The following is a 16,259-nucleotide window of genomic DNA, read 5'->3' on the forward strand; positions in this document are numbered from 1 at the left end:
TAGCCCCACTGAGGTCAGGACAGAATGTGACTCCCTAGTGCAGTTTTCACAAATTTCATGTTTGGTCCAATTCCCTCCTCAGGGAAAATTAAGGGCAGATCCTCAGCTGGAGCAAACCACCCCCTTATGAAGTCAATGGGAATTGTGCCTGAGTAAGGGGTGCAGGAATTGGCCCTTACAGCTTTTCAAGTGCCTTTCCTGTAGCAGCAGGAGATTGCCTGAACAGCTCCTGGTCAACCAACACTTCCACTAAGTGATCCCTGGCAAAATATGTTGAAAGGCTGTCAAAATGTACAAGGTCTACAAATTACGTATTTTAGGTGGGTTTGAAGTGGTATTAGAAAAATCAGAATGCATTGACATGTTCAAGCTCCTATAATTTCTTTTCATTTTATAAGTGTAAGATATAAGATTCTATAAAATTTGTGTGTCATTTAATAAAGAGAAATTACTGTTTCTAGCTTTGCCTTTTTAAAAATTGAAGCTAGATTGCGAACAGGTTTCCAAGATAACAGAACAGCAGAGGAAAATGTACATACCTAATAATCTTTCACAATCCATGCGTAGGTATTTCTAATGCAAGCTGGAAAATGGAACTAGCTATTTGTGTTACAATTTATGGCTCAATATCAAATTCACCATATGAATCACTATTGATTTAGCTGTTCCATTTTGGGGTCCTTCCACATGTAATTATTTTGAGCAACTTTCCCCATAATTAGGCTTCAAATGTGATATATCAAAAATTATGTAATGGATGCAGCTGCATCTAATGTAAGTGTTACAAGTGACATGGCATGGGGTAATTTGAACATTATGAAAATAAAGTACAAAATACTTAAGAGAATGTCAAATTGTATGAAAGATAAGTTTTCCAATAACTTAAAAACTGCCCCAAAAATGAGTGCTAGCAAGTAATTTAAAAATAAAAGGGCAAACTTGGATCTTACTTGTTAGACTGAGGGCATGGCAATATTGATTTATGAACTCAAATGCAAGGTACTCATTTAGCACTGCACATGGAGGATTGTACTATTAGTAATCCTGTCACTGGCTTTCTACTCTCCCAAATCAAATGCATACCTCTTATTCAAGTCCCTCCACAAACTCTCCTCCTACCTTTCAGCTGTTGTGTCATTTTACACTCTCTTTGCTCATCAACAGCTTTCCACCTGGCTGTCCCACTTTGTGTCCTTCTCTCACATGCCTCCATGACAGCTTTTTCATGGGCCTCCTACACTTGTAACTCCCTTTCTGACCCCATCTGTGATGCCCCCCTCCCCCTACACCTTTAAATGTCTTCTCAAAACCCACTTCAAGTAGGTGTATAACCAATAACCTAATAACATTTAAAAAATCACTTTGCAAACTAAGAAAGTTCTGTTATATTCAAGACTCATGCATTAGCCTCCCATGTGCTTTCATAATCACACTGTCCTTTCCCTCTCCTATTCCTTGAGTCATTATCTCCTCCTGCGTGTTCTCATCTTCATTTTAAATTGTAATAGCTTTGAGGCAGGGAATCTTGCTTTATTTGTTCTGTAAAGGACAACACACACAGTGGGGATGTTATATAGAAGTAACAATAATGATAAAATATGGAGCCCTGCATCAGTGGTATTGGTTGCAGCAGTTGGGAATCACTGGGGTACACAGCTCCTCCTTCCTCTGACACTTGGAAACACCCCCAGAAATGGGCACACTGTGGGGGTGGTACAGGGACACAGATACACTTAATTAAATATAAACAAATAACACAAGTATGTAGGGATAAAATTAGGAAGGCCAAGGCACAAAATTAGATCAAACTAGCTAGAGACATAAAGGATAACAAGAAAACATTCTACAAATGCATTAGAAGCATGAGGAAGACCAAGGGCAGGGTAGGCCCGTTACTTAATGAGGGGGGGAAATAACAGAAAATGTGGAAACGGCAGAGGTGCTTAATGACTTCTTTGTTTTGGTTTTCACCAAGAAGTTTGGTAATATTGGATGTGTAACATAGTGAATGCCAGTGAAAACGAGGTAGGATCAGAGGTTAACATAGGGAAAGAACAAGTTAAAAATTACTTAGCCAAATTAGATGTCTTCAGGTCACCAGGGCCTGATGAAATAATTCTTAGAATACTCAAGGAGTTGACTGAGCAGACATCTGAGCCATTAGCAATTATCTTTGAAAAGTCATGGAAGATGGGAGAGATGCCAGAAGACTGGGAAAGGGCAAATATAGTGCCCATCTATGAAAAGGGAAATAAGGACAACCTGGAGAATTACAAACCAGTCAGCTTAACTTCTGTACCTGGAAAGATAATGGAGCAAATAATTAAGCAATCAATTTGCAAACATTTTGAAGATAACAAGGTGATAATTAACAGTCAGCATGGATTTGTCAAGAATAAATCTTGTCAAATCAACCTGATAGCTTTCTTTGACAGGGTAAGAAGCCATGTGGATAGGGGGAAGCAGTAGACATGGTATATCTTGACTTTAGTAAGGCTTTTGATACTGTCTTGCATGATCTTCTCATAAACAAATTAGGGAGATGCAACCTAGATAGAGCTACTATAAGAGGGGTGCATAACTGGTTGGAAACCATTCCAGGGAGTAATCATCAGTGGTTCACAGTCATGCTGGAAGGGCATAACGAGTGGGGTCCCTCAGGGATCAGTTCTGGGTCCGGTACTGTTCAATATCTTCATCAATGATTTAGCTCAGGGGTCAGCAACCTTCAGCATGCGGCCCATCAGGGTAATCCACTGGCAGGCTGTGAGACTTTTTTTTTACATTGACTGTCTGCAGGCATGGCCCCCTGGAGCTTCTACTGGACACAGTTCGCCGTTCTTGGCCAATGGGAGCTGCAGGAAGCGGCGGCCATTGGCTGGGAATGGCAAACCATGGCCAGTGAGAGCTGCGGGGGGACATGCCTGCGGACAGTCAACGTAAACAAAATGTCTTGTGGCCTGACAGTGGATTACCCTGAAGGGCTGCGTGCCAAAGGTTGCCAACCCCTGATAATGGCATAGAGGGTATACTTATAAAGTTTGAGGAGGATACCAAGCTGAGCAGGGTTGCAAGTGCTTTGGAGGACAGGATTAAAATTCAAAATGATCTGAACAAACTGGAGAAATGTTCTGAAGTAAATAGGATGAAATTCAATAAGGACAAATGCAAAGTACTCCACTTAGGAAGGAACAATCAGTTGCACACATACAAAATGGGAAATGACTCCCTAGGAAGGAGAACTGCGGAAAGGGATCTGGTGGTCATAGTGGACCACAAGCTAAATATGAGTCAAAGTGTAACACTATTGCAAAAAAAGTGAACATCATTCTGGGATGTATTAGCAGGAGTGCTGTAAGCAAGACACAAGAAGTAATTCTTCCACTCTACTCTGTGCTGGTTAGGCCTCAGCTGGAGTATTGTGTCCAGTTCTGGGCACCACATTTCAGGAAAGATGTGAACAAATTGGAGAAAGTCCAGAGAAGAGCAACAAAAATGATTAAAGGTTTAGAAAACATGACCTATGAAGGAAGATAGAAAAAAATTGGGTTTGTTTTGTCTGGAGAAGAGAAGACTGTGAGGCGACATGATTACAGTTTTCAAGTACATAAAGGGTTGTTACAAGGAAGAGGGAGAAAAATTGTTCTTCTTAACCTCTGGGGATAGGACAAAAAGCAATGGGCTGAAATTGCAGCAAGGGTGGTTTAGGTTGAACATTAGGAAAAACTTCCTAACCGTCAGGGTGGTTAATCACTGCAATAAATTGCCTGGGGAGGTTGTGGAATCTCCATCATTAGAGATTTTGGACAAATACCTGTCAGGGATGGACTAGATAATACTTAGTCCTGCCATAAGTGCGGGGGACTGGACTAGATGATCTCTCGAGGTCCCTTCCAGTCCTATGATTTTATGAATTTAGGAAGTATGGGCTGGATGAATGCACTATAAGGTGGGTAGAAAGCTGGCTAGATTGTCGGGCTCAACGGGTAGTGATCAATGGCTCCATGTCTAGTTGGCAGCCAATATCAAGTGGAGTGCCCCAAGGGTCGGTCCTGGGGCCGGTTTTGTTCAATATCTTCATAAATGATCTGGAGGATGGTGTGGATTGCACTCTCAGCAAATTTGCGGATGATACTAAACTGGGAGGAGTGGTAGATACGCTGGAGGGGAGGGATAGGATACAGAAGGACCTAGACAAATTGGAGGATTGGGCCAAAAGAAATCTGATGAGGTTCAATAAGGATAAGTGCAGGGTCCTGCACTTAGGATGGAAGAATCCAATGCACCGCTACAGACTAGGGACCGAATGGCTAGGCAGCAGTTCTGCGGAAAAGGACCTAGGGGTGACAGTGGACGAGAAGCTGGATATGAGTCAGCAGTGTGCCCTTGTTGCCAAGAAGGCCAATGGCATTTTGGGATGTATAATTAGGGGCATTGCCAGCAGATCGAGGGACGTGATTGTTCCCCTCTATTCGACATTGGTGAGGCCTCATCTGGAGTACTGTGTCCAGTTTTGGGCCCCACACTACAAGAAGGATGTGGATAAATTGGAGAGAGTCCAGCGAAGGGCAACAAAAATGATTAGGGGTCTAGAACACATGACTTATGAGGAGAGGCTGAGGGAGCTGGGATTGTTTAGCCTGCAGAAGAGAAGAATGAGGGGGGATTTGATAGCTGCTTTCAACTACCTGAAAGGGGGTTCCAAAGAGGATGGCTCTAGACTGTTCTCAATGGTAGCAGATGACAGAACGAGGAGTAATGGTCTCAAGTTGCAGTGGGGGAGGTTTAGATTAGGAAAAATTAGGATTAGATTAGGTTTAGATATTAGGAAAAACTTTTTCACTAAGAGGGTGGTGAAACACTGGAATGCGTTACCTAGGGAGGTGGTAGAATCTCCTTCCTTAGAAGTTTTTAAGGTCAGGCTTGACAAAGCCCTGGCTGGGATGATTTAACTGGGAATTGGTCCTGCTTCGAGCAGGGGGTTGGACTAGATGACCTTCAGGGGTCCCTTCCAACCCTGATATTCTATGATTCTATGAATTCCTTGGAAACTTAAAATTGCTATCTCCTCTCACTAAAAATGATACATTTTTGTCCATCATGCACAGTACTTTGTTTTTAAAATAAAAAAGAGTGTGTTTTGCAAAACATCCTCTCCTGTAAAGTTAGAGATGATGTAACAGAGATGTACAAGAAAAAGATTGGTCACAGTTGGCAGAGAACAAAGAGACATGGGCCATGGCTGCCCTAAAGGCACTTACAATCTAGGACCCCAGGTCTTCCACCTATGCTCACATTGAATAGCACCATACTCCATGAATAGTCAGTCGTATTGAAATCAATGGGACTGCAATCAGATCTGTACAGGCGGACCCCTGTGCTGGCACAGAGCTCTGCTGTGTCAGTGGGGCTCAGTATGGGTGCAGGGTTCCATTCATGCAAATCTTGATTGCAGGATTTGGACCTAAAGTCCTTTTTAGTGTAAGTGTGGATGGCAGAACAGAGCCCTAAGCAGAGAAACAAAAACAGTGCAGTGCACTGGGCTGAGAGAAAGCATCAGAGGCTGGTGCAGAATTGTTTGTTTTAATAAAAAAAATCCTTCTTTGTAGTGAGGACTAGGGTTGCTAAATACACAAAACAATACAGATCAAACACCTATGAGACTATAACATGCATTTGTTACAGAGCAATGCAGATTTTTTTAAAATAAATGTAATAACACTTCTTTATTCAGCAGATTATTTAACCTATCAACAACAAAGAATAAACTGGAGGATACTTGGAAACCCATGAATAGGAGTTACCAATTGCATTGTTTTGAACATGCATATCTAACTTTGGAGTAGGATCAAACACCTATTTTTAATAGTCTGTTTTTGATGTGCTACTCTGCTGTTCACTGACATTTGCCTGGACAGCTTTATAATCCTTGGCATAATTCTTCAAATGCATGTCCTACAAAGACATACAAAACATTGTTTCAAATGTAGAAATAGGTAAACCTATTGACAAATATCTGGCAATTTAAACAGAGCAAACAGTGACATGCCCTATGAAACTCAAACATGCAAACAAATCTCATACTGAATATGTCCATATCATTAGAATGCACCTGCTACCATAACTAAATGGTACAGCCTATTTACATTAACGTTAACTTAACAACTAGAAACTCTAATATTGATGCTACTGTATTACTTCATCTTCAGCTGCTGTATTAATACCAAAATATTTTCAAATAACTTATTTTTAAGTTCTAAAGGGCCAAAATTCAGCCTGGTTGTAACTTCAATAAGGTTATTAATTTGGCACTTCAATGGAAAAACTCTTGACATAAAGCCAGATTCCCAAATATTGTTATAGCATTCCTTCTCTAAATACAGGAAAAATATTGCAGTCTTCCTTGTATAAATTGAATTGGATGAAAAACCATGAAGGAAAGAAAACAAATGTGCATTTTAGAGTATATTTTAAACCAATGGACACACCTACCCTATTAGTTTCCCTATTTCTGGGTTAAATTCACCCCACGCAGAGGGCCAGCCTCAAGTGAGATGTAAATGGTTCACAGACCCTATGCTGGCCCTCTGCACAGGGATGAATTTCACCTTTATGGGGTCAATTTTTGCTTTGGTGTGTTTATGTAGAATTCAGCCTATTGAATATTTGCTACTCTGTGTTAAATATCTGATTCCGGGCTGCAGCTAAAATGAATAAGTATTTACACTGTCCACCACCACATGTATTTTGTCTGGACTCTCCCTTGGCAGAGAAGAGAAACAATATTTTATACAGTAATATAATACCGAGCTCTTATATAGCACTCTCATCAGTGGATCTCAACGTACCTTCCAAAAGGACAAGCAGACGTTCTCAGTGGGGAGGAAGTTTCTCGTGATCTAAGCTTATTTCTCCCCAAGAATAGTGAGGCGCTTCAAGGGGAGCCCCTTATTGCATGAAGCCCAGTGGGTCTTGAAGGTGGAGAAAAGGAAAGGCAGCTTATATCATTTTAGCATTTATTATTTTATTTATGGTAGTATGTGGACTCCCAAACCAAGAGCAGTGCCCTTTGGGTTAGGTAATGTACACGTGGACAGAGAGACAGTCCCTGCCTTTAAGAGCTTAAAGTCAAAATAGAGAAGACAAAGAATAGGAGGGGAGACAGAAGCATAGAGAGGAGCAGTGACTTGCCCAACATCATGTAGCAGGTTGGTGGCAGAGCTGGGAATAGAACCAGGAGTATTAATTCATGCTACGAAACATTAAAAATATGCTACTGAATGCATCTGCATATGCATTACTAGGATAGGTAATGGTGAAAATCAACTGATTTAGGAGTCCATTTTCCTTCCATCCAACCTCACCTTCATATTGGATATAGTGGGGCTCCTTGAGTTTAGAGCTGGTCAAAAAAAGAAGAGCAATTTTTCAAAGAAAAAATAAAATAAATAAATTTCTACTGATGCCAGTAGAACTTCTGGGGTTTGTTAGTTACTTTTGGCTACTACAAAAAGAGGGCTGGATCCTGCCTCCCATTGAAATTAATGAGAGTTTTGCCATTGACTTCAGTGGGAGCAAATTCCAGTCTACAGAGATTTGTGGGGTTTTAGTCTTGAAAGTAAATAAGCCACCATCATGTTTAGAATGCGCACAGCATATTCTCTCTTTTCTGTTATAAAATGTTATTCTCTATGGAGAAAACCTTCAATCCTGTTTCTTGCCAGAATAGCCAGATTGGGCACTGATGAGAAAATGAAGAGTGATTCCTCTCCATAAACTGTGAATCCTCTCCACAGAGCCACTCTTCAACCAGTGTTACAGCCTTGACGATTTAATAGGACAGGTCACAGAATCCTGATGTGTCCCCTCTGCAAGTATGGGAGGTTCTACATGGGAGCAAATCTTCCAGTCCACCATGCCCTTCCTATCCTTACTGCCTTGGTGTGCAGGAAACTACCCTAGAATTCATCTGCACACAAGGTAGGGGGTGCACCCCCCGCAGCCAATCCTGTTCACTCCCTCTTACTAGTTCCACTATCAGAACTCTTGGTGGCCACAGAAACAAGTATAGGATTGACCCCTACGTATTCTTTAAATAAATGCTATCACTGTAGTTTATTTTTGTTTTAAAAAGCTGAAACCACTCAAAAGTAACCCCAAAACAGACCCCTGTGTGTGGGCACGCAGAAACATGCAATAAGTGAACACATTTTGGTAAGGATTTGTTATTGCATATGGGCCCTATACTACAAACACTTAAGCATGTGCATAACTCAGTACTTGAATAGTCTTGTTGAATTCAAATTGGCATATCGTGAAATGTGTGCATAAGTGACGGCAGGATCAGGACCTATATTTTAAATATATGGCCAAGTGACAACTACTTACAGGTAGATGTTCTTTTAGTAAACTGAAAAAATTAAAAAAATAAATATGGTAGAGAAAAATCCTCTGGATTTAAAAACAGTAAGATAGTATCTTTCATAATTTAAGTTTCTTTTAAAAATACACTGTAATTATACCTTAGAAACCTAAATAAAATTTGTTTCCTAACTAATGTTATGAATGGGCTAGGTTTTAGTTTTAGTTAGCTAAGATCATGTATTTTTGCAGAGTGCACTTGGGGGAAATAGTCACTTAAAGGATATGAAAGATAATGTGAAGTTATGCCTTGTCAAATCCAGAGGATTTTCTCTACAACATACTGTAACCACAGCTTTAAATTAGACCAATTTTAAGGTCAAAACTTTTGCAGTGCCCCTTTAGATCCTGATTCTACGAAGGCTTAGGCACATGCTTAACTTTACATACTGTGAGTCGTCCCATTAAAAACACCAAGCGCTTGTCTACAGACACAAATACTCAGGAAAGTTAAGGCAAATCAATTAAAGGAACATATATTAAAGCTCATTTAACCCCAAACCTCTCCTCCCCCACCTACTCCATGTGTGGATGCTCTCATTTAGGGGTAAGATGACCTTAACTTGCTGTAACTTAATACTCATACTTTAACCTGTTTAGTATATTTATAAAAACAGAATAGACAGGAAGCAAGTTTTAGTTTTAATTTTCTAAGGTATAATTTCAGAGAGTATTTAAAAAAACCCACTTCTGATCAAGGAGGATTAAGACTACTCTATTCTTAAGTGAGAGCATCCACATGGGAGATTAACATTCTTTAATTTATGCACATTGATTTCACATGTTTAGTTCACCTTAACTTTCCTGAATGTTCCAGTATAGACATGCCCTAATAAGCACAGTTGCATACATCCTATGTAGTGTTTAAGCTGGCTAATTCTAGATAGTATCTGGTCTAATGGGGTGCAAGATCACTATGATAGATTTCATTAGTCTCGATTGTAGTTGTGGTGATTTAATTTCCAGTAAGCTGAACATTTATATTGTTCTAGGTAGATGGGCTGGGAGGGAGTAAGAGAGGTCAATATAGAAGCTTTGCCTAGCCTTGGATGTAGGCAAATAGCCACATGAAAAAGAAAAGTTCCAGTCTTCTCAGTCAGTTGAACTGCACATTCCACTTTACACAGGCGTCAGAAAGGCAACAGATAGACGTTTGCTTTTTGTTTATTTTTAACTAGCTGTGGAGCACTGGTGAAGAACATCACATTTGACCTATTCTCAATCTTTGCCCTTCACAATTAGGCCGAATTTGGTGATTATTAAGCAAAATTCCCTTGGCCTGAAATGGGAGTTTCATTCAAGTAAGGAGCATAAAATTTGACACAGAGTAGCTTTTCTTTGTCTAGTGAATCCCATTATCCATAACTCTTCTTTTGTCATTTGCAATTGCTTCACTCATTGCAATCCCTGAACAATTTAAATATAAAGGTACTATTGTGGTAGGAGGAACAGATTTTAGACTGGATATTGATTGGTTTTAATAGATTGCCAATTATTTCTTTTTAAATGAAGTAACTTGTGTCTCAGATCAGCTGCAATTATCAGATTGATCTGTTCAGATATAACATGCAACTTTGAAGGAAACTAGAAAGCTGCTTTTCCCTTCTTATTGATTATCTTCACTTTTCACTTGGGATGGATGTGACTCGTATTAAAGTTGAAAGCACATTTTTAAGCATCTACAGTATTTGATATCTTAGGGCCTCTGCATTTTTCATTCTTCAGAGACCATGAAGAAGATATTTCAAGAAAAAGGCATCTTGGCAGGAGAAAACAGAGCTTGTAAACCTCACTTGACCTTCATGAAGCTGTCAAAATCACCAGAGCTACGTAAGCAGGTAAGCTCAAATTTGATGCAGCATAACGGCAGCCATCTAAAAAGTTTATTTTAGAGAACAAATGTTAAGCACTTCAGTTTTACTTTAGCCATATTTTAGAGCAGTCAAAGTTCTACTTCTTTGTAACCAGGTTGACTGGTAAGACTTTAAAATATTAGTCTTTTATGAAAAAAGTTAATATGTAAAATGTTTTGTCTAAGTTGTACCACAAAATATTACTCTTGATAGTCTCGATATATTAACAGTTATGGTCTTTTTTTTCTTGCAAAAGAATCTAAAGATTACAATTATTGTCTGGAGTATTGTTCCAGTGTACCTTAAATAAAGATTTTTGAATTATACGGAAATTAACTGTCCAGCATGTAGGACTACTGACTCTGGAATGAAAAGCATTTTTAAGAATATGAGTTTATAGATCATATAATCTTTCAGGCTGCCTTCTATGGAGGAGTGGGAGAGGTCCTCCTGTTTTTCTTGCAACTGCATTATCCTTTCCCAGTGGCATTCCACTTTCCATTTTAATGGGAAAACAAAAAAGGCAAGCAACTTTCTGCATGAACCAAAGCACAGTAATTGAGGATCAGCCATAAGGGCAAGATATTTTAACTCCATATTCTTTGCTAAAAATGTTTAATTATGTATGCTGATGTGAACAGGTGCAGAGGAGATCTCTCCAAAATATTTGCTCTTTATCTCAGCTTTTGGTAGTGTAAATGAGCTATTAATTTGTTCATTGCAAGTTATTTATTAATCTATATAGTATTATTATCCAGTACTCTGAAATCGAGGTAGTTCAACGGATCAAATTCTTCAATTCTTTTTGTACTTTTGAACTAACTTCCTCTCCCCCACACTTACACACTTCATCGTCTCTGAAGCTTACAAAAGAAAAGGGCGGGGGGATGGGGGGGAGCAACTATTTCAGTAAACCTGGAATGAAATCCTGAACTCACTGAAGTCAATGACAAAACTCCTATTGACTTCGACTGAGCCAGGATTTCCTCTAGGATATTTTGAAAGTGCTAAGTAATAAATATTTGTTTTATTTGAGCTTAACTCAGTTTTTAGAACTCATTCAGTTATACTGAACCAAGTGTTACATTTTTTTTTCCCTTTGCTGAGCTGGGGAAACAATTGCTTCACTGCAGTATTGAGAGAAACAATATGAGCTGTTTAGGTCAATTGATTTTTATAAAAAAATACGTTGTAGTAAATGTGCTTAGAATACATGTATTTGAAAAAACTTTACTAATTCCAAAATTTACTCACTGTTATTTGCTGATTTCATGTAAAAATTTTAGCAGTATTTGTCCCATCTTTTGAGGTGGTCTTGATAAGAAAAGTCAGGAGTTTTCATTATAGTTACAATTGTCTTCTAAACCTGGTAAAACAATTACTGCCTGTCTGAAGTTTAGCTTATAATAGACGGAGCTGTGTGAGGAGACATCTGGAAAGTCAGTTACATTTTATGTGGGACTGGAGGTATGTTAAGCACTGCAACATCAGGGTGCCAACTTCAGCAACAGATGCTCTGTCTAGCAAAAATAAAGGAGATTCCAAGCAATTCAATTATAGTAATATACATGTGAAACAATATAAAGGTGTGGAATTTTTCAGGTACAACTTTCCCCTTTAGACCACAGTTTGTTTGTATGGTTCACCCATTGAGGTCCTGATTAATCAAAAAACTTAAAGGACATGCTTAAATACTTTGTTATATCATGGGGTAAGCCCCCAGTTTTATCTTTAAGATAAACATGTTGTTTTTCTTTCTTTTTCCCATCTCTTGTTTACCATGTGAAAAAAGTGGAAGCTTTAACCTGAGTTTGTTTTATAGTAGATTGGGCAGAATGACTTTGTTTCACTTGGTCATTGAACCATACTGCTTTATTTAAGCTCTTAAAAACTTTTATGGAGAGGACACATATTGTGTGTGCTGGGTGCTATATAAACAAAAACGTTACCATGTTTGTCTTCCATTTTTTGGAAAATAGAGACAAGGGATAAAATTATTTAAATTTACAGGGTTATTATGTATCATGGGGTACACGTAATGTACTGAGAAAGACTTATGCTTCTTGTGTGCAGTTGAAACATTGATTTGTTTGGATTGTTTTCTGTTGACACTGTGCGGCAGAAAAGACCAGTTTCTAAACAAATAAAGATCATAATCCATATCTGGATTATGCACAGTATGTAAATGGTGACCTCTCTTTCTACTGCGTATGCTGTGCTGAATGCCAGGAGAAGCAAGGAAAGAGATACGACACATCCTTTTAACTGCACTTTTATAGTTAACTATTACTTGCCTCACGCGCACAAAACTCCACACTAGCTTCTTTGATTACATAAGCGCTACGAATCGTTATTGTTAACAGTACATCAATAAAGGCAAAGTGTAACAATGGTAAGAAAGAGAAAAACAGCAAAGCAATCATGCGCACAAAAATGTGACCCACAATAACTATTTGATCCAAGCTTTCATTCCACTCCTGTTCCGTTATTGTGCTACATCAGTTTAAACTGAGCTATATTTCTATGCAACCACTTTTTTCTGCCCCGTGTATCGTTTTATGTGAATTTCTTATCAACCGCTTCTGTGATGTTCAAAAGTAAAGTTGGAACTAGCGTATTTGTCAAAACATTGCATGGGGAATAAAGGGAGCTGTTAACAGTAGCCTGTTACGTGTACATTTTCAACAAAGTGTTTTATTTTGATTAACATTACAGGGAAAATGTTTACAAACAACACTGAGAGTACCACTACCAGGTATAAACAGTGCTTAAGTAGAAAATTATATGGTTGAGTAAAATCTTGGATTGTAAAACATTCTTTCTTGAATAAAACTTTAAAGATACACCACAGTACTTTAAGGGCATAACAAACATAAAAGGTAGGAAATCAAGGAAGGAACTAAAGACTTCAGGGCACAAGTTCTGGCTGACATGGCATAGCACCTACTATTGTAAAAGTGACACCACTGTGTAGAGATCTTCATTGACCATACACAGTTATTTCTAATTTTGTTATTTATTTTAATGTCAGAGGCCATTGGGTGTATGAGATATTTACTGTTTTCCCAATGTGCATTATTTTACATTTATCTGCAGTACATTTCATGTTCCATCGTGCTGCCCTGTACTCTAATGTGTTGGTCCCCGCAGTTGTTAATAACAGAATCAAATTATTGTCATCCTAATTCATATTACTTCTGCAGAACACTGAATAATAAATATGCTAGTGGCTTAGCTATTAAGTGATATGCCGTAGAAAAATACCATGGGAGATTGATATTAAATAACAGTAAACACTATTAAATGGGGTATTTCCTTGTCAAAGCTCTCTCCATCTTAAGAAGCAGCATTTACTATCATTCTTTGTTTCCTATTGTTTAATCAGTTCTTTGTGCACATTTCCTCTTAGTATAGTGAATAAACAAAGCATAAAAAGGTAAAGATAACACATTTTAACAACGGTTTAAATGAATTTTTAGATCATGCAACAACAGTATTACAAGTAACAGAGAAAAACGAATAAAGGTTATGGTAGGAAGAGCATATATATAACATTGTAAAGTAACAGCTGATAGATCAAAAATAATTTAAAATACAAACCACCAGATGGATAGTTATAAACATTCAGGACACAAGTCATTAACATTGTGGGGTTTTCTGTCTTAAAGAAGCAATCCGTTAACCCAACCCTTCAGAGGATTAATGATCTCACTAAATCTATAAACATTACAATTTGAGAAAACTGATAAAACATTCCATTTCTCTATCTATTGCAAAGATATCTAGAGCTTCAGGGGAAAGATAGACATTCCTAAGGAACAAAAATTGTGAAAAGTTACTTTTCCAAGGCTGTAAAATGTTTAATAAAAGAAATTACTGCGTTCAAAATGAAGGTTCTGTAACTCTACAGAGGTATGAAAAGTAAGTCTCTTAAAGAGATTACCCTTAAGACATTTAAAGCTAGAGAAAAGTAAAAGGTCAGACTTCTTTTATTTAATGGGATAGAAGCTAATGAAGGATAACAACGTTAGCTGCTACATTTACATTGAGTTAATCGGATGAGAGAAAATCTCTCTGGAATTCCCCTCCCCTCCCACCCCACAGTTTCTCAGGTGAGAGAAAGAACATAGTTTACCACAACTGATGGAAGTGGAAGACAGTTAATCAAACTTGGCCTTCTAGGTCCAGTGGGACAATTTTGGGGATGAATGAGTTAATTGAAATGTTCCCCCAAATGCTGATACCACGCTCTCCATTCCTACGTAGGACTAGGAGCCCCTGTAGAAGGGGATAACATGAAACAATTTAGGTCCTGATCCTGGAAATACTTGAGCATATGCATAACTTTATGCATGTGTGTAAGTCTTTCCAGGAATGGGGCCTTCAACAATAAAATCCATGGGGCAGGTACCATATCTTCTATGCATTGTACAGTGCTGGACACACTACAGTATATAATGAAAGAAGTGAGTTCGTTTTGTGGTTAGAGACCTATTCCCAGCTCTACCACTAACTTGCTGTGTGACTTTGGTGAAATGAAGTATTGAGAGGTTGAGACTGATTCAATCTATTACTTATTTACCATGAGGCTTCATTGATAAATGCTGTAAGGTGATTCGAGCGCCTTCGATGCAAGAGGCTAAAGAACTGCAAATATTATTATGAAATTGAATCCTTAAATTGTACTGCCTGACTATGCTGAATTTCTCTGATCATTTCTGCTTAATTAGGTCCCTAGTGAGTAAAACAAAATCTTGTAATTACAAACCACAGGCAAGACTATTTTAAAAGTGAAGGTACAAGGCCTGATTCACTGTTGCTCTGCAGCTTGCATAGTCACTGACACCATTTGCAAAGTGAATGCAATCAGATTGGAAGTATTTTAGACTCAATTTGCACTAATACAAGTGACTGTACAGGGTGCAGTGCAGTGGTGTATTAGGCCCCTAGGTAAACAAGTCTATGATTTAACTGCAGTGATGACAAGTTAATTGCATAGTTGGTGCACATTGTTTTGAAGACAGTACATTATAATTCTATTGGAAACAATACTAACTGTATGTTGCTATAATTTATCCCTGTTGTCGTTTCCTGTTAATTTGTCACAATTGTATGTTTTGTTTATTTGAAACTGTAGTTGTATATTTTGTAGTCTGATAGCACACCACATAACGCATTAAAGGAAAAATCACTACACTGCAACAAAATCGAAGTTCTGTCTCAATCAAAATCCTATTGATATGACTCAAATTAATTTTACTTGCCATTTTCAACTACACACACTAAACAGATTAGAAGATATTTAGCATTGAAAGTTATGAAGTTATAACTAATTTTTTTGTTAGTGGCTGACCCATGCAAACCTTTCTTCATTTTAAATAAAATTAGCATATTTAGCTCCTTTAAACCACCATCCTCAAGCAAGTCCAGCATAAAGAAAATATAGTACCACTGTCTACATCTTCTGCTAGCTGTACTGTGAGAAGTAATAGCATAGTTTTGGCAATCAGTCTTAGCTGTCAGATGCCCTGCTGTTTTGTTTGGATGTGGCCGCTGGTCAAGTTATCACATCACAAGAAAAGTCAGCACACTGAGTCCTACTTCTGCTTCCCTCATTCGCCTATATACTCTGCTGCTGCTGCTTGGTGCTATGAATGTTTGTTATTACATCATTCGTCAAACATCGTATTCACTAAAGATCCTTTCATTGATTATATGGACAAGGAGAGGGGAAGTGGGGAAGCAAAAGACTAGCTATCCCTTCTTCCCAGTGCAATTTTCCCATCCTCAAATTTTCATTTAAAATTTGGAAAAAATTTAAAATGCTAATCTCTGTCTTAAATTCTCAATACATTCTTCAATTCCCTTGCTGTCTGTATGTTTCTAAAAGTAAGTGGAGTCAAAATAATAACAAGTTTGTATTCTTATAATATAGAACCTAAGGGGAGAGAGCAGTTCTTGTTTTAACAGACAAAAGTGCATCCT

The 16,259-nt window shown here is 38.2% G+C and overlaps 1 protein-coding gene across 3 annotated transcripts in view; it reads left to right on the forward strand.

Annotated features, from left to right (window-relative positions):
- AKAP7 (A-kinase anchoring protein 7) overlaps window positions 1–16,259 on the forward strand; it is a 133,046-nt gene that overhangs the window by 56,473 nt on the left and 60,314 nt on the right. For all 3 annotated transcript variants that reach the window (XR_014710996.1, XM_084624370.1, XM_084624371.1), the window contains exon 6: window positions 10,147–10,259. Coding sequence is in view for 2 of the 3 variants with exons in the window: in XM_084624370.1 (XP_084480496.1) it covers window positions 10,147–10,259 (113 nt within the window). In the remaining variant the exon portion in view is untranslated. The remainder of the gene's footprint in view (window positions 1–10,146; window positions 10,260–16,259) is intronic.

This window comes from Lepidochelys olivacea (genome assembly GCF_965140295.1).
Source record: "Lepidochelys olivacea isolate rLepOli2 genome assembly, chromosome: 3".
NCBI lineage: Eukaryota > Metazoa > Chordata > Testudines > Cheloniidae > Lepidochelys > Lepidochelys olivacea.